The sequence below is a fragment of the Pezoporus flaviventris genome, unplaced genomic scaffold (genome assembly GCF_033815535.1).
Source record: "Pezoporus flaviventris isolate CSIRO_AGI_PZ_B2104156 unplaced genomic scaffold, CSIRO_AGI_Pfla_v1 ptg000001l, whole genome shotgun sequence".
Taxonomy (NCBI): Eukaryota; Metazoa; Chordata; class Aves; order Psittaciformes; family Psittacidae; genus Pezoporus; species Pezoporus flaviventris.
Window position 1 is genome coordinate 1427833 of NW_026892549.1, and position 18554 is coordinate 1446386.

Here is an 18554-nt window from a genome sequence, read left to right on the forward strand (position 1 = left end):
CTAGGACCTTGGAGTAGGGTGTGCGTATGAGAGAGAGAGGATATTGCATCCAGAATTGCCTTCCTGTTTTTTTTCAGAGATTGGCATAACTTGACTGAAATTTGGAATAAGAAATCCTACAGTCTAATTGAGCTGTTCACTGCAGGCTTCACTTGCCCTGCCTGTGGACTTGTCTTGCCGAGTTTGGCTTCTTCCCTTTGCTATAAATAGTACACATAAGCCTTGTTTTTGCTAGCCTACAAGTACTTTCTCATTCGCTTGCTGCCTTCCTGCCCACAGGAATGGGGCTGGAGGCACCCCATGTCGAGCAAGCAGGATATTCCAGTGCAGCTCTGGCTGGAACCCTAGATGGGCTAGAGGCAAGTCTGAAACGATATTTGCAGCTTATGCTGCCACCGTCTGGCAGCTCTTTCCCAACCTGTATTTAATTCATTCTTCCGAGCCTCACTACAGTGAAGAGCAAGAACTCCACTCCGTATTCGTATTAGGTGCTAAGAGATGGAGCCGGCTCTAGAGGGAGGGAAGACAAGGACAAGGGTTTCACACCGAGACCTAAGCTTGGTACCTGTATGGATAAAGACTAGAAACCAAGTGTGTGTCATCTTGCCAGCCAGTTGGAAAGCACAAGTGTCTACTCTCTCAACAGTTCTGACTGAAATCTTCAGGCTAATACTCAAAATCATCACAGGTGTTACTACTTTTGGTCAATGAGTAAGTGATTTGTTCAAGGGTCATCCTAGAGAAACTAGGGGCCTCACCCTCTGGAGGAGGGTGGAAAAAAAAGCAACAAGCAAGTACAGTTCTCTGGCCTCCACAGTCTGAAATACTAATGCAAAAGCTGTGGAGAGAAAGACAGCAAAACAAGAGAAATCTAATAAATACTAAATTTTGAATTGTTCCCTATGCCAAAACCATATTCACTCTTACTGTTCTTTAATTCTCAAAACCAGCTTATTTCTGTCTTTTGGAAGAAGTGATTGCTATCAGGTCTCTACACTGAGTAATGATGACAGAGACTTCAGGGGTCTGCGAAATTTGAAAGGTCAGACTTCTGCTCTCATTTACACCACTGAAATGCTGCAATGACACTTTGAAACCAGTGCAACTAAGCTGAATTTAGAATGGTGAAGCTTTTCGGGATCCAAGTCAGCAGAAAGAATTTAGAGGGTTTCTTTTCTTCTAGGTGGCAAAGTCGTTTGTGCTTGATGAATTTCCAGGGTGCAACCCGACATCAATATTCAATCCTGTTGTCTTTGAAATGTGGTTTTAGACTGCTGTTGGAAGTAATGCTGGACGCTGTGGAAGTGGTGGTCTTCAAGATGCTAGTGCATTGGAAGGAAGGAGACTGACTATTTTTGAGAAATAAATAGCTGAAGTGTCAGGACCTCTTTGTAGAGTTTGTAATAGGAGCTTCCCATTTCTGCAGATGGTGGCTCTGCAGGTGATAGCTTTTCCCTGACATTTCTGGTCCCTTCTTGCAACTGTCAAGCAGGGGATTTTCAGGCAGTGGTTGTTCTTGGGGAATATGGACACACCACCTTCTGCAAACAGTGAGAAGCTGGAAGTGAAAACAATACTTTTATTATTTCCCCATGCCATCTATTTAGTGGAAAAGGTGTGTTTGCATACTCACACTCTGTAAAGTAGGTGAACCCAGTAGAAAACTAGGCATGTCCTTAGCAATCTGAATAAATGTCTTGTAGAACTCAGTTTTATTCTGGAAGAATGTGAACATGGTACTAGGAGTTGGGGATTCTTGTGTTTCAGATCTGGGCCTCACACTGATATACTGAGTGCTTACTGGCAGAGTCTTGCTGCCTTGGGATCCTAGGTATGATGAGAAGATCAAGTAACTGTAAAATATCACTGTAAATGGAAAGCATTGTCATTGCTGAGTATTGCTGTGGTGCTGGGAACTTGAATGGCTGATTTGTTCCAACACAGTAGCAGCCTCTCAAAGTTTGATTTGCTCTAGAAATGATCACTGAAGGCTTGCACACAAGAAAATGTGAAAAAGATAAGGATGGGTTCATGTAGGGAGGGTTTACTGCAGCCTCCCATAGGGTTGTGGATGCAGGATGCAGTGTCAGGCTGAGTCTGAGTGGGTATTAGGGTGTGTTAGAGTTGCAGGGTCAGACTTTGTTATGCTTTCTCTGGGATCTCCATTTGGGAAACCTGACTTCATTAGTGTCAATGCTCATTGGTGAAACTGAGAGCAGAGTTGGGCCTCCAGCAGTCATGGCTTCTCAGGAGTCTGAATTGTTATTGCCTAAAGCTAAGAAGTGGTAAGAAGCTATCAGAGTTCCTTCAGACCTTAAGGTACGCTCATAACAAGTGCACCACAGAACCAGTACTGGTCACCTACAGATAATAGGACAAACTGAGTCTGATCTCATTCTTTTAGGTATGGTAAGTATGGTAAAGGGAGGCAGTACTGGCCTGGTCTATTGAATTTTGTTCTCACTAATTGATCTGCTCCCTTCCCAGTGGTTCTTTTGAAGGTTGCACATGCTTTAATTATGTATGCATGTACCGCCAATGCATATTAATTATGTTACGCTTCTCCTCTGCAGAGGGAAACTTCAGCCCACAGCTGAAGTGTAACTAATGATGCCAAACCTTCTCTGGAGGTGTGTGGTTGTTTGTTTTTGGTTGTTTTTTTTGTTTTGTTTTGTTTTGTTTCAATTAAGCCCTTCACCCTCCCTCCCTCTCTCTTCAGATGGAGTTGATTGGACCCTGCTCTGTGCCTGTGGTTGTGATTTCCCCCACCTTCAGTTTTTGTGGCTAACCTGGTTCCTGTCTCTCGTTTTTTTGGGTGTCGCCATCTGTGCTGTGGCCGTGTGCTCACTTGCATGCAGTTGAGGAAAGGGCCTCCGGTGCCTCCGCCTCCAAAAGTCACCCCCTCCAAGGAGATCAAGCAGGAGAACATCATCAGTCTGTTTGATGACAATTTTGTCCCCGAGATAAGTGTGACAACCCCTTCGCAGGTTAGCTGCTATGCCCTGCCTTATATTTCTCTGCCTCTGAACTTTTCTTTTCGATCTTTCTTCTCTTTGGAGGTGTCAAGCCACGAAACCTGGTCAGGTGAAGGAGGAAGGCATTATCAACATTGGACCTCAAAGGGAAAGGGAGGCTAACTTAGAGGAAAGGGTGGCTGGAAGGCAGCTTTGGCTAACACGTTGCCCTTTGAGAACTTTTGTTCATTGAAGAAACAAGAGAAATAAACTGGTGAAGATGCCAGAAAGTAAATGCTGCAATTGTTCAGTAGCAATGACATGGAGTATGGCTCTCCTCATATCCCACATTATGCTTTCTCCAGACCCACTGATCCTGGGTGTGGATGAAGCATCTGTTTTCTGCTCTTTTACATCCCCAAGTGCTGACCCTGGCACCTGCTAGTTCTGAGAGAAGGCAGTTTTGTGCTCTCTGTGCCTTCATACACGAGTTTTGTGGTTTAAAGCCTTCACCTGCCTAGGGAAGGCCAACATGAATTATGTGAAATTCATTGCAGAGAATAGGTACCTCCAGTTTAGATGAGCAGGGCTGTGTCCGCTGTGAATTTAGGAGTGCTGAAGATGGTCTGTCACCCTTCCCCACCCAGTGGTTCCCATCAGAATATTCTTCTCTTGTGGCACCTTTTGAAGCCCACCAAAAGGAAAACCATTTTCAAATTATGTATTTTCCTTCTGGTTTTCATCACTGCAAGAGAGGATGCCCAGGTAGGGAATTCTGTGTTGGATCTAGGAAAATGGAAGTCCTTACATATATAGGAGCCTGACCAGATTTCTGGCTGTATCATGAGATACCTGCATCTACTCTTTTTCTTTTTTTTTTTTAAATATATATAAGCACATGTATATATATATTTTTTTTTTTGCCTAAACGCTTGTTAAAACACAAGTAATGTTTCTATAGATGCTCATCTGTGACTCATTCTCTAACTCTTCTTGCATCATGCTGCTCCATTGCCTCTGTCTTGCCACCTTCCACCCAGCTGCTGAAGAGCAGAGGTAGAGTGGGGAGGGAAGGAACTCTGTGTCAGAGTTTGCATTGCAGTAAATAAAGCTTGCATAGCAGAAAGATGATTTGACAGCAGTGTTGGAAGTTGGGGACCACAGGCAGTTGAGCAACTCTTTATCTTTTCTATGTATCCTTATATCCTGTATCATAACAGACAGCTCTGTCTGCCCCATGGTTTGTATTATGTATTTCCATGTGAATGCCAGCCTTTTCTCAGACATACTGTTCTGCACCTGGTCAGTGCTCTGACCCAGGATGGGAACTGCTATGACTTTCAGTCAGATGGGGGTCTCAGAGAAGACTCTGGTTGCCAGAACAATATTCACTGAAGCACCCAACAGGCACTAGTGTTCAGTGCGTGGCCCGGGGCCATTCCTATTGGATGTTTTAGCTCCAATGAGTTCTGGAGATCTGGGTAAAGTGTGCTAGCCCTTGCATGTAAGTCTTGATTGTCAGGTAGAAATGTTCCATGATTGGAGCCTTTGATGTCTCACTACTAAACAAAACTGAAGATTGGTGTTGGAGCCTCTCTGATGGGTGGCCTGGATGTGGTGGAGGAGTGGACTAGAATGCCAGTTGGTTTTGCATATGGTCAGGGTTTATTATTGTAAGATGGGAGAGATTGGTTCCCTGTCCTCATTCCTGTGGATCTCAAAAAGAGGTGTTCATAAGGGAGGGGAAAATACAGAAGAGAATTGGAGTAAGAAGAAACCAGAGGAGATGAAAATTATGGTGGTGTGGTTTGTATTCAGAGGAATTTCTCTTAAGTTGTGTCTTGGTCTACTTTCTAGGAGTTGATTTCCATTGTAGGACTGTGATATAACTGCAGACTGACCTGCCACACTCTGTGTGATGTTGGAAAGGTAGCTGAAGCAGTACGGCCAGTGATCTGGGAGGTCAGTGGAAATGGGCAGATCTTCCTGGACTTCCTGGACAGAGTAGCTTCCGTTGACATTGAGTAGAGGGGAGTGACTTGTAGTGATTAGGTTAAATCTAACCCCCAAAAGTGATAGTTTGTTTTTGAATACTAGTGACTCATGTCTTTTCTAGTGACTGTTTTATTAATGGTAATCAGTGAATGTCCTGTCTTTAGCTGGAGTGCTAATCACAGTTATTCTGCTGACTTTGAAGAGATGAGCAAAGCTTCTCAAATTATGCTTTGCTAGAAGACTTGTGTGCATGTTTCTGGGATGCCCAGAAATGGGAACCGTTGAAAACATTTTTGGACTGGGGCATGGTTCAAATACCTTAGCTTGAATGAGTTGCCATATTCTGTGTCTCTGTCTTGGAAGGCAGGAGGGAGTTAGGAGCTTTGGGAGTTAGCTCTGAGGTCTCAGACTGGCTTTTCAGCAGTTTGAGTGGTTTTCTGCCTGGATCCATGTTCCTGAGATAAGTTGTATGGGTGGCAGCTGTTCTGTATGTGGCTGAGGGAGTCTGTCCTGGGCCTTCAGTACAGAAGCAGCTGGATGAGCCATGGGGAATAGATATAAAATAGAAGAGAAGCCATTCTGAATCATGGCGATGATCCTTTTGATGACAGCAGCTCAGGTACTTATACCATGTCAGCTCATTTGCCAGGTAGAAGGTGAATGAGTCCTGTGGAAAAGACTCGGGCTTGGTTTCCAGTAGCACCCATGTGAACTGCTGTGATTATAGGCACCAAGCAGTCAGGAGTCACATCAGGTGTTTGCAGTGCCACCATGTCTTCTGCGCTTGCAGCCTTAGCTCCTGGATATCACATACACTCCCTCTACTCTGTGTGTGTGTGTGTGCATGTCTAATGCTCATACTGCTTTTCTTCCTCACTTGCTGCCAAGTTTGATGCCCCTGGGCCCTTCCAGGAGGGAGCCAGCCTGTTGGATCTGGATTTTGATCCCATTAAACCAGATGCCACTGTGGGGAAGACCCCCACACCTGCCTCCCAGGTTGGTTCATATCACTGTTCCTTCTCTCTTCATAACCAACTTGTTGCCAAGTGTGGCATGACCTGCACCTCTGTGAACGATAATATGGACCTGGGCTGTGGGCGGCTGGGCTGGGTGCCCAGACCTGTGCCTTGCAGATGGGTACCTTGGTCTTCTCTACTGGATGTGTAAGTCCAGAGAGAATCAAGTGGCTACTATCCTGGCCAAAGTCTGGCACTAGGTGTTTGTGGGATGCTTGTCCTTTGCTCTGATGATCTATTGATTGACAACGTGTTGAAACCGTGTATGTCCCTCCCTGAATTAGCATCCTCTGTATGCTATATGGATTTAAACTGTTACTCTGTGGGTGGGAATTCAGCCTCTGTTCTGTGCTCCTGCTATGAATTGCTCTCAAAGGGATTTTTAATAAATGGACACTCTGATAATCTGCAGTTACTTAAGGTGAATAAAGCTGTAGATGGATATTCAAATGATGTGAAGCCTTTCTTTTTCTGGATATAACGTAGCAGCTTCTTCCCTGACCATAGTGCTGTGCAGTGCAGTATCAAAAAGGAAGATGCCTAATTCTGGTCTTGCCTCTACCTCATCCTATCCACTCTCAGAGGCAGGTGGACTGTGCTTCATTTTATGTCTAAACAGCTGGAGGCTTTGAAGCACATCCTGAATTTGGCTGTTGTCTTCACTGAGACTTTCCATTTCATATGTATTGGATGGTAATTTTTTGCCTGTGGTTGCCATTAAAATTTGTAATAAACATAATTGGGATGTTTACAGTATTTCTGCAGTGCAGTGTCATCATGTCAGGTAGGCCTGTGTTGACACACATTTTTGTAGCAATAAGACCTCTCGTATTAGAGAGATCAAACATTAAACATTTGATTCTTCTAAATTAAAATAGTGCATCTGCAAGTTAGTATCTTAGTTTGATATACACCACTATGGCAAACAACCACTTTCTGGACCTTTAAGTGGGCAGATTTTTGTGCCTCCTTGTCTGATAGAACAAGCTGCATGCCAGGATAAACTTCTTTTTTCTTTTAAAATATTTATTGGGTTATTTGGTGTTTTTTTGTTTTTATAATTGGGTAAACTGGTGCAGGAAGTGAGTATAAATTTAACTTAAAATAGAATTATTTCTTACCCTTCCAGGAAGAAACAAATATTAGACATTGAGTAGGTTTTTCAAAACTGCTAAACTGCTCAGCAATAGCATATTTGGAGTTTTAATGTATCTATTTTTAGCTTCAGAAGTCATTAAAAGAAAGAGTCTTAAATCAATACTTTCTAGTGCTAACTACAGCAGAAAACCTATCAAAAGCCACATTGTCTTGAAAGCAAATCTATTTCCTGTAAGGTCGGCACTGTGGCAAAAGAGGCTAAGATATTTCACTACTGTCCAAAGACACTAGTTGAAATTGTTCTGAGATCACACTGATGCTATTGGGTGTGGATATACAGGAGCATATTTAACCCTGATAGACCACAAACTCATGAGGTGCTTGGGTTTGTTTCTTTTCTAGCGATATGGTCTGCCACTGATAACTGAATGTGGCTTGACTGTCTCACTTCATACCAGAGGGAGAAAACCACCCTTACTCAAATGCGTTGGTACTTACATTTGAATATGCAGTGCAGAAGGGTGTGTAAATTCAGGTACTAAAAGAATATTTTTGAAACATGCAGGGATAAATACTGTTGAATGTGTATGTCTGCTTCAGTCTGATCAGCATCTGTAATGTTTGTATTCACTGAAATAATCACATATAAATATGTTTTATTTTTGTTGCTCTTTGACATGCTTAGTCTTTACCTTGGGATTTATGGGAGGTAAGAACTTCATATGGCTTTCATCTCATTGTTTACTGTGCATGTGCCGTGTGCCAGACATCATACCTGTCTGCATTGCTGCTTTTTCTTTCTGCACACCCCAAACTGAAGTTGCTCTATGTGCTGCTGGAACCACTTTTGCACTTTCCATGAAGCCTCAAGGGCAGCCGCATATTTGCAAGTCAGGTCTGACACTCTGAAACTTTAAGTTTCCACCAGCACACAAATCCATTGCTTTTCCCTGCTAACTCACTCATCTTTCCTTTAGCATGATGCTATGATGTTCTCAAACTTAGTCCCACTGTGGCATCATCTTCACCCTCCACTCCCCAGTGTTACCTGTTGGTCTCATGTGCAATGCATAAATGCCTCAGCTGCCCCTCATCCTTACTGCCTGTACCATTGGGTATACATACATGTTTGGAATTATCTGTGGTGTTTGCTATGTATTGACCATCATTGCTGTAAAGGCCGATGTGAATCAGCTCAGCCTATGTCTACACTGAAAGTTAAGTACAGGCCCAAGACTTACCTGGCATCTGCCTCAGCCTCAGTTTTGGAGCTTGCTGACAAGAGTGACCCTACATGTGCTTTGCATCTGTACCACAGCCAAATGCTCATTTATACCCTCTAGATATATCGGGCCTGGGAAGGTTTCAGATTGCTGTAGATCAGCCCATTGGGAGATATTTTGAGCACAACTTTTGAGCCCCTCTGGACAAACAGCCAGCTGTGTGGACAGACAACTCTTGGGTATTCAGACCTGCTACATGAGCTGGCAACACCATGGTGTAGATGTAAGCACTTGTCCTTGGCTTATGCTGGGGAATCTTGCCAATCAGCAAGTCCTGCCAACCCTTTCATTCTTAAGGGCCACATCACCACGTAGAGTCTGTACCTGGGAAGACATGAGTTAACCCTAGCTGAGAGCCTGGCCTGAAGATTCTCTGTGGCCAGTGTGCTCTCCTTCATGTGAGTTTGGGTCGTGTCCAGAAAGAGGTTTCCTTTGTCTGTCTTATCAGACATCAGTGTTTAACATCTGTCATTCCCCTGTATGTGCATTGTCAGTCTGTCTTAGTAAGAATGAAAAGAAGTCTGTGTTTTTGCAAGGAAGCATCTTATGCCTTTCAAGTGGATGGGCAGGGGTGGGGTATGACTGCAGCTGATTAAGCTGTGCTTACAGTCTGGGCATAAAAAGTGTTCTGGGTTATTATTTTTTTCCACCCTGGAAAGTGATGTCACTCAAAGAACAATTTAATCAACTAGAGAATGTTACCCGACAACATATTCCCACTGTGCCAGTTATCACCTTGGCATATTATATCTGGCTAAAGAGCAGAGCTCCTTATAGCCGGGGAATCCTTTTGCTCTTCAAGTCTACTGAAGTGGTTTTGCTCTAATGTTGTTCTTAGCTGTTGATGAGAGGAGGCCTGTTGCATGGTTACATAGTCCCATATGCTGTGAGGTTAATAACTGCATAGAATCTTGGATGCAGCAGAACTTGCTTAGTTCTGCAGACTAGGAAAGTTGCATTTAGTGTGTAAGATGCTGCTGTTGGAATAAGCAAAGCTTTCAAACCTGGCAATAGCAGTGAGAAGTTCTTCCTCTTGTCCCTGTAGCATCTTTCCAAGACTCTGAATGCTTTTGTAGGCCTTGAGATGCCCATAGGTACACAAAATAGAAAAATAAGTAGCTGACATGAAAACACCCTTTATTGCATTCTAGGGGATTAATTTAGGTTCATCATTCTTGCAAATTAGCTGATTTTAAAAAGGAAGCTCACATTGATCTCCTTTTTACTTGTCCACATAAAAGTCATGTTGGGCCAGATAGAGTTGGGCTGGCATCTGTCCAGGTTCTAGTTCTCCTGGAATCCAAATAAAAAGCAACTTCGGAATGAATGCAATTAAACAGGAGAAGCCTTTATAGTATTTCATATGCATACGTTTACCTTAGCAGTACCAAAGCTGCTGTGGGAATTCTCTGCAGGATGGGAATAGCTCTGCTGTTCATCATATTCTCTGGCAATATAGGCCTGTGGACATGGCGATGGGGAGACATAAGGAAGGGTGTGATAGGAGAGGCAAGCATGTGTTAAATGGCACCACTGGAACAGCTAAAGGTAAAATAATGGCTTTTTGTTAAATCAGGAATTTATTTTGTCTATGTTACTGCTGTTATTAGAAAAATACTTAGAGCATTGAGCCAGTGCATGGCTAGTAGCCAGATGGATATAGAGTTAAGGGTTACCATGGTTGTTGCTTTTCACTGAGCTTTTGTAGGGTTAGAACTATGAGAACTGCAGTATTAAGAGATCTGGACAATGCCTAGTTTTTCACGTGGTTGTATTCAAGGGTATGTGTGTTGTGGTTTAACCCCAGCTACTAAGCACCACATAGCTGTCCTCTCACTCCTTTACCCTGCCCTGGTGGGATGGGGGAGAGAAATAGAAGGGTAAAAGTAAGAAAATTCCTGGGTTGAGATCAGAACAGTTTAATAATTAAAATAATAATGAGAATAATAATTTTTAAAATTGTAATGAAAAGCAAAATAACATAAAGTGGAATAAAACCCAAGAGAAACAAGTGATGCAAATGAAAAACTATTGCTTACTACCAACTGACTGATGTCCAGCATTTTCCCGAGTAGGACTGCTAGCCAGCTTTCCCCAAAGTTTGTATGTTACATGGAATATAATGGTATGGAATATCCCTTGGGTCAGTTGGGGTCAGCTGTCCCGGCTGTGTTGCCTCTCAGTTTCTTGTGCTTGCTGGTGGGGTGGTGTGAGAGGCACAAAAGGCCTTGACCCTATACAAACACTGCTTAGCAACACCAGTGTGTCTTCAGCATTACTCTCATCCTAAATCCAAAACACACCTCTATACCAGATACTAGGACAAAAATTAACTCTTATCCCAGCTGAAACCAGATCAACATGTGTTTACCAAGTGTATGAAGCATGAAGGCATGCTAAAGCTGGTTTATTCACACGTATTAAAAATGGTAAATCTCTCTATAGTGATCTATTGTGCAAATATGAAGTGGGTGTCTGGTTAGATTTTGCAAAGAGGCATGTGTGCTGTCAGGTATAGAGAACAAATGGATATAGACTGGCCATGATGGGCTGCATATTAGATCCCTGAGATTCTTGTCAGGAGTCTTCCCAGGTGCTGCTTGGCCAGTCTCCCAAGGGGCTGATCTGCAGCACTGATGCTACCAGATCCAAGTTATTTTCTGTGTTGCTGCAGTTTCTGAAAGGGGCAAATGAATATCTTTAGTTTTGTGTTAAAACAGAGTTTGCTTGACTTCAGTGAAGGAGAATAAAGACTTGAACCACTGGAAGTGTATCAGAGGTGTTTGGCTGGATTTTTGTACACAGAATCTCCTGTCCCTGGGCTTCCTAGAATGGTCTGTGTCAGTCTGTGATTTGTAGGTGATGCTGAATATTTCTTCCTGGTGGTGGCAGCTTTTTTGCATTAGAAAAATGCACCTCTCTCCACCAACACAAATGCATGCGCATGCCATGTGGAATATTCACAGCAAATTCTTAGTAATAGAATATTCACAACAGAATCCAAATTCGTGACTCTTTGGGTCTATCCAAAATAAAATTGGGTGAAAACACAGTTTTCAGTTCAGTTTGATTCAGTGCTAATGTCCATGCTGGGTCCAGACTAATTTCCATATGTGGAAATTTCTATGTTCTTTTGTTTCTAAAAGTATGCAAAGGTTTAAATGTTCCTTGATTGTTGATCCTTGAAGTGGGCTATTGAGAAAGCCTCGTTCCTTGGCATGCAAGTGGACTTGTATTCACATATAAATGGGCAGTGTATATATAATAATAGATACTGTGTAAGGTAGATCTGCAATTTAGATGGTGAGAAAAAAAATAAGCACAGGATTTTTCGATTTCTTCTGGAGTACTGCCTGCTGCATGGCTGAAGTGGGGGAATGCAGGCTTTACTGTGATTTCACTGGGTGGCAGAGCAAGAGGGAGACAGATGCCTAGCAAGACGCTGAGGTTTCTCACCTATTTGTCAGCAGATGGCAGCAGTCAACAGCATAGAGCACTTGGACAGCCTGAGCTACACTTTTCTGTACTCGCTCGTAGTTGTAATGAGCGTAACTTTCCACCTGGATGACTTTTGTATTGCAGCCTGCAGAAGCAGCCCATGCCGGAGCTGAAGCAGCTGGATCAGAAGCAGCAGCTGGAGCTGAACCATCTAAAACTGAAGCTGATTCAGGATCGGTAAGCACCTCAAGGGACAGCAATTCCTTTTCTCTATCACATCCCTTTGTCATACAGCAGATGCATGAGGCTGAGCTGGGAAAAGACATGTGACTGCTTGAAAAAAAACATCCCTCCCACCCCAGCAGTTACAATGCTGTTATTCAGAACCCAGACTTAGCCTTTGCATTTTATCTGTGAAATGCTATGCTGGAAGATGCACAAAAGAAACTGCCCCTTCACCCATGTTGTGAAGCCAGCCCACAGCCCAAGCTGTCCTACGCATGCATTGTCTGTTGGAATCCTCTTTGCTTGCCTTTAAGTTTACCTACTCTGTTCTCTGGGCTCTGCCGATGTCACCTGAATATCCAGGGCTCCTTTTTTTTTTTTTTCCTGACACTTCCACATTTTTAGGGGTCTGGAGTAGGTCCCATCTCATGGCCACTTGAGTTCCTATTGGCTGTCACATTGAGGACTTCACAAGAACTGTGTCGTGACTGCAGCAAATGGGAATAGCTGGGCATTATAGTCCCGGAAAAAAACTCTCAAATCCGCTCTGCCCTTCTGCTGCCTTAGGCAAAGGAAAACATGCTCACCTCTCCTATTTTCTCACTGCTGCCTCTGCCATCCTTTGGAGTGTTTTGTCACTGACTGATGTGCTGGGAAAACTCCCTAAGCCATGGGTGGATTTGGGGTGTGGATCTGCCAGGGTGGACTTGGTGCTGCAGGTGTGGATGGATTCTCTTTTCTTAATGGTTTTTTTGATTCTTCCTTGGCTGTTGCTGCCTGCCAGAGCTCTCTGCCTGCTGTTGTTGTGGAAACTTTCCCTGCTACCGTCAATGGCACTGTGGAAGGAGCTTCATCTGAAAGAGCTGACATGCCCCCAGGTTTTCTATTCAAGGTGAGTGCATGGTGGTGCGGCACAGAGTTCCTAGTTTTTTTTTTTTTCCTGTAATGAATCAACCACTTTCACTCAGCATGGCCATGGACCGTGCCACATTAAAAGGGAGGAAGGAAGTTGAAGGAGAGATACACATTCCTCTCCAGCAGCCCAGCTTTGTGCAGTTCCAGATGCTTCAAAGGACTGTAGTAAGAGCATTGGTGTCTAAACATCTGGCTGTGCTGTATAGCAAAATCCCTCCTTCTCTCTGCCACAGTTATTTCTGTCTCTGGTGGTGAAGATGCAGACTGATTATGTTCTCTATGTTTCCTCTCTCTGCTTGCTCTGACACATGGGAGGCTATAATAATACTCTTGCATCACAGCTGGTAGAAACAAAAGAAGGCACCATTCAAGTGAATGCAGGTTTTCTTCCCTGTGAGGTTTTTAGGCCATTACCGTGGGAATTCAACCCTCCTAAGGAAGGACGGGGAAGTGCTGATGCATAGCATGTTGAGTGAGACACACCAGGGTGCCCTTGTGGCGAAGGTGAGCTGCATGCCAGGCTGTATGAATGAGCATGTAGCCATCAGGTTAAGGAAGTGGTTATTCCCATAGCTGTGGCATTTGTGATCCAGGCTTGACCTGCCTTGAGCAGCATGTTGTTAGCCTCCAAAGGTGCCTTCCAACCTGAATTATCCAATGAAGTAAAAAGCCTGTCACCTATTACAAAGCTCTGTGAGAGAAGGCTGGCCCTCACCCAAGCTTTTCTCTCCTCTCCTCATAGGTCCAGGCCATGCATGATTACACAGCCACCGACAGCGATGAGCTGCAGCTGAAGGCTGGGGATGTGGTGCTTGTGATTCCTTTTGAGAACCCTGAGGAACAGGTGAGTGGGAAAGACAGGCTGTGAGCCTGGGTCAGGAGGAGCCAGGGGGATTTCCAAAGCTGCTTCTTCCTCCACTAACAGTCATCTGGCTGGATGCAGAGCCATCAGTTTGTGGCTGGGAGCTTGTGTGAGGGCAGGTTGTCCTTGAGCTTGAGATTGGCTTCCTGCTACGGAAGGGAGGACTCTGCTTGTTACTGGAAAGTGGAGACATTATCCTGCATAAAGCATGTAAAATAGCCATGGCTTCCTGTCTCTGTCAGACATTAGAGCCGATAGAACGGCTTTCTTGATCAGGGAGCCAAACAGAGCTCACGTTTTGCCTCCTCACTGCTCCTAAACTTGATACATTCCCTGTGACTACTGCAGTGCAGACTGTGGTATTGGCAGGAGTGACCCACAGTTTATGATGATATTTTCTCCCTTTTTGAGAAATGCTGGGGCTCTGAGAAAGCAGCTTGCTATGGATGGTGCCTCATAACTTCAGCATAACAGTGGCTGTTTCAGAAGCAGAGTGTTTGGTCAGGAGATGGCAGCAGAATCAAGCGCTGGAGCAGGTTGCTTAGCGCCAGAGTACAGTCTCATGGTCCATCTCTGGCCTGAATTTAAATGGTGATGTTTTTCTTTAAGCTATTTCTAGATGCCTTGAGTAAATCCTTCTCACTTGCTGTGTTTGAGGGCTTCCAGCTGATAAAGTCTGCAGCAGTTTTATCACTTCGGCTAATTCATGCTCATGTCTCTAGCTTTTTGTTCAGAAAAGGAAGTGAATTCTCCAAATTGATTCAGTAGTCACCAGCTCTTTGGGTTTGGCCAAGCCCTGACAACATCTAGATTCTACAAGGTGTAGAGGGAAAGTGATGGTACTGGTCACAGGAGATCCTCTTTGTGGTTCACCTACTGGCTTTGAATTATGAAGGCAGATCTTGCTGTTGCTTGTGAAATGGGAGCTATAATGTGCCAGCAGTTCCCACAGAGCTAGGTGCTCTGGGAGGAAGGGTTTTATGGGGGAGAGGCAGTGATTTCTTCTGGAGACAAAACTGTTCACTGAGTAGGTCTGCTCGGCACAAGCATTTGTGAGCATTCCTTTCTCAGAAAGCTTTCTGGTTTGGAAATGAGTGGCAACTCCCCTAGTTTCTGTGGTAGGAGATGGCATTTGTGGAGCAGAGGTTTTCAACGCCCTATGTTTGCACTCTAGCTGGATGTGGGTGCAACAGCCATGAACTCAAGACTCGCCAAGCTACAGAGGGTGAGCTCTGAGTGTTGCTAACATGATGCTGTAGCTGCACGGAAGCCCTCTAACCCTCCTACAGTGTATCCTGTCCTACAGCTCATTTCCCTAACCTTAACCATACCCAGCCAGAAAATGATAGCTGTTAACATGTGCATGAACCGTGCACGTGAGTGGAGGAAGCTTAGGGTAATAGATTGTGAGCCATGTCCCAGTCTTGCAGCTTAGGTGTCAGTTTGTAGGTACATCAGCCAGGCCTGGATTCATCTCTCTTGACTGAAGAAGGAGTTGAGGGCAGCACTGCTTCTAAGTTGGCACTTCATGTGACATGTTTCAAAATTGAAAGGATCAGTCTGGGTCTTTGTGTATAATCCCTGCAGCTGAAGAGACCCTTCTAGCAGGATGCAATAGGAATGATGCATGCTGTATGGCACAGATGCTTTGTGCAAATGGATGAGCTTTTGTACTCGCTGTGCTGTGAGTTGGAAGCTGCCTTCCAGACACTTGGGCCCAGTGTGTTCTGCTTAGTTGTTTGTCTTCCTGATTTATGGCATGTCAGTCATTCTGCAGCCCCTGCAGCTGGCTGCTGCAGATGCACTCCCATCTCAAGCCATTCCTGTGGCATCTCCGGAAAGCTCAAATCTAAGGTAGTCACAAGGGCTAACTGAGCCTGCAGACATCCAATACAGCGTACAAGGAGCAGGGAACTTAGATACCATGGCTGGTCTGAGCTGCTGACACATGAAATGTGCAGAAAACAGAGCAAGAGGGCAAAATCTGTAAAATGGCAGTGGAAGGCAATATGTGCCCCATGGATCACCCCTAGTGAGGGCTGCATTGCTCCTGCACTTGCAGGTATGTTTTTAAAAACATGTTTTAAGAGAGGTGTTGCTTCGCCATGAGTAAATGCCCAGGTAACTCTTAACAGTTACAGGAGAGCAGAAGCGTCAGAAAAACTGTGTTAGCCACATGCGTACATACCCCATTTCCCCACCGCTTAGACCATCTGATTGTCTGAGCTTTTCTGACCTGCCAGGTTATGTAGTTGAATGTGATAACATACCTTTAAATAAGCCTGGTGCATGCTTTGCCCAGAGGAGTGGATGCACAGCAGCTGGCTGAGTTTGCAGGCAGTGGTCCCCCATGCAGCTCTCTTGCCTCATGCTGCAGTCTTAACCTGTAGGCTACCCCACTGCAAATGACTCACAAGTTGGTATATTTGCGTGCTGAAGGGAAACTTCAGGGGTGGCAGCTCCAAGGCATGCAGAGAATAGGGTGGTTGCACACATGAGCTGCAAGCAGTGCAGCCTTCTCACCTTGAGTATCTTGTCTTCCTCATGTGCTTTCAACGGAATAGAAATCTCAATGCTAGACACCCTGAAGGCAGAGGGTGGGAAGGCTGGTTCTCACCTGAGCAGGTTCTACCAAGCAGGACTCCACGTGCCTCACTGAAAATTCTTCAGCCGTATTTATAGATGTTTTTGTTTTGGAAATTTAGGAGTTTTGCCAACTTTACCTTGCATCAACCCCAACAGATTGCTGGGTTTTGGGAAGATGGGTTTCGCTCCTCATTCTCACAGTCCAGAATTTCAGCATAGCAAACAAGACTCATTTTGCCTGTACCACCTCTCAGAAATGCTAACCATCCAGGAGCCCTGACTAGAACAGGGAATGAGCATCTCCAGGGAGTGATTCAGCCGTTCCGAAGACCTGTGCTCAAGGTGAATGGGGTGGGTTGCCCTGTGGAGGTGCCCATCTCTTTTATGAGTATGGAGAATGGCACATTCCCCATGTGTAGATTGTGAAAGGTAAGATAGGTGATTTGCATCCTGTAGCTGTAGTGTCTTTCTTTGACAGAATCTCTCCTTCTTCCATGGGTGTAAATAATGACATTGCTAATTGTTTACAATTTCACTGTTTCTAGGCAGTCTCAGTCAGATAGCAGCTTTGGTACAAACTTTGTTGGGAAGTAGCTTTTTCCCTGTTTAAAAGGAATGAAAGCATTTTTTACTTTTCCCCCATTCTCTTCCTGAATTGTCTCCAAGCCAAATATTAGCATGGCTTTCATAATGCCTTGACACCTCCTTGGCCTGCACTCTGTAAGAAAAGTCCCTGCTCACATCTGTCCCTCAGCATCTGATCTGTCTTCCCCTCCAGGACGAAGGATGGCTGATGGGTGTGAAGGAGTCTGACTGGATCCAGCGCAAGGAACTTGACCAGTGCCGAGGGGTATTCCCAGAAAATTTCACAGAACGGGTGCAGTGAAAGCCCAAGCCCACCAGACGCATTTCTGCTGGAAGAAAGCAAGTTTTCTGGTAGATAATTGAAAAAAGAACAGTGAAATGAAAAGAAGAGAGAATTCTAAAGGAACAGAAGCCTGGGGAAAAGTCAACTTAAAGGGTGTGTTCTTCTCAAAGGGCAAGGTTTCAGAAGTAAATTGAAATTCAAAGTGTTACCAAAATATATACATATTAATAATAATAAGGCAAGTCAAATACCCTCTTCCCCCTTTGGTTTTAACAGCATTTGGATTCAGAGGACTGATGCAGAAGCAACTCAGTGGTTCTCTGAATACTGTATTGACTGAATTGGTGAGATGTCAGTCTAATTCCTGGAAAGGCAGTATTTGTCTGATGGCTTGAGAGTAGAAGCCGCTTTTGCTCTTGGATTGGTCCATCTGTTTTGTCTTGAAGGTGGCTTGCATGGCAACCATAAAAATTCAGCCTTTCCTGTGTATTCAACCCACAGTAGGCCAAACTTTCTGTTATGCTGTTAAAAAAAAATATTCAGTGTATAGTGTTCACCAATACAATGTATGTGTGTGTGCGTGTATTTTATTTTCTTCCTTTAAAAACAATATTACACAAACTATGATTTTGTATATGTGAAGACAGAAGAAACTACATGGAAAGGGCATGGAGAAGATGAAATGTGTGAAGCTGTGCTCCGTCCAAAGGTCTTTCGAATGCAGACACCTGAATTCTCACAGGAGTACTGGTTTGTGAAATGCTAAGAGGAATGGACAAAGTCAAGAGAAGATGCAAGACAAAACAAGCAGATGCCATTTAGATGGCTCTGAAATGTAGGAGAAGGGATTCTCTGCCCCCCAGACCCTGCAGGCAGTTTCAGAAAAGCTTAGATTCGTGTAGATGAAAGCTCTAAAATCTGTCTGGTTAGTAACATTGCTTTTAAAGAAAGAGATAAGGGAAGACTTTTTTTTTTTTTTTCTGAAAGAATGAGAAAAAACACTGAGGAAAAAAACAATTTGCTTTCTGTGTTTTAAATTGGCATTGTTATTTGTGGAATTGTATTTCTTATTTTCCTTTGAAGAATTCTGTAAGCGAAATATTGTTAGATCAGCTTTCCCCAGTGCTGTGCTGGTGATCAAATTAACCTCTATGAAAACTGGACTCTTGAAGTACTCATTTAAAATGGCTGCATGACTTCATAATATTTTAATGCATTAAAAAGGGAGGCAAGAATATCAAAGTGGCAGTGTCAAGAAGACACTGCAGTCTAATACTGATGCTGAGACCTTTCCTATACTTTTCCTTTGCTTCT

The 18554-nt window shown here is 44.0% G+C and overlaps 1 protein-coding gene across 15 annotated transcripts in view; it reads left to right on the top strand.

The window, feature by feature from the left end:
• BIN1 (bridging integrator 1) overlaps positions 1 to 17861 on the top strand; it is a 97938-nt gene extending 80077 nt beyond the window's left edge. For 4 of the 15 annotated variants that reach the window (XM_061461166.1, XM_061461345.1, XM_061461439.1 and 1 more), the window contains 7 exons: positions 2859 to 2987; positions 5838 to 5945; positions 7749 to 7772; positions 11929 to 12021; positions 12794 to 12901; positions 13667 to 13768; positions 17151 to 17861. In XM_061461166.1, the coding sequence (XP_061317150.1) occupies positions 2859 to 2987; positions 5838 to 5945; positions 7749 to 7772; positions 11929 to 12021; positions 12794 to 12901; positions 13667 to 13768; positions 17151 to 17258 (672 nt within the window). In that variant the 3' untranslated portion in view covers positions 17259 to 17861. The remainder of the gene's footprint in view (positions 1 to 2858; positions 2988 to 5837; positions 5946 to 7748; positions 7773 to 11928; positions 12022 to 12793; positions 12902 to 13666; positions 13769 to 17150) is intronic. The other 11 variants (XM_061461586.1, XM_061461809.1, XM_061461842.1 and 8 more) reach the window with 4 other exon arrangements.
• The last annotated feature ends 693 nt before the right edge of the window (positions 17862 to 18554 follow it).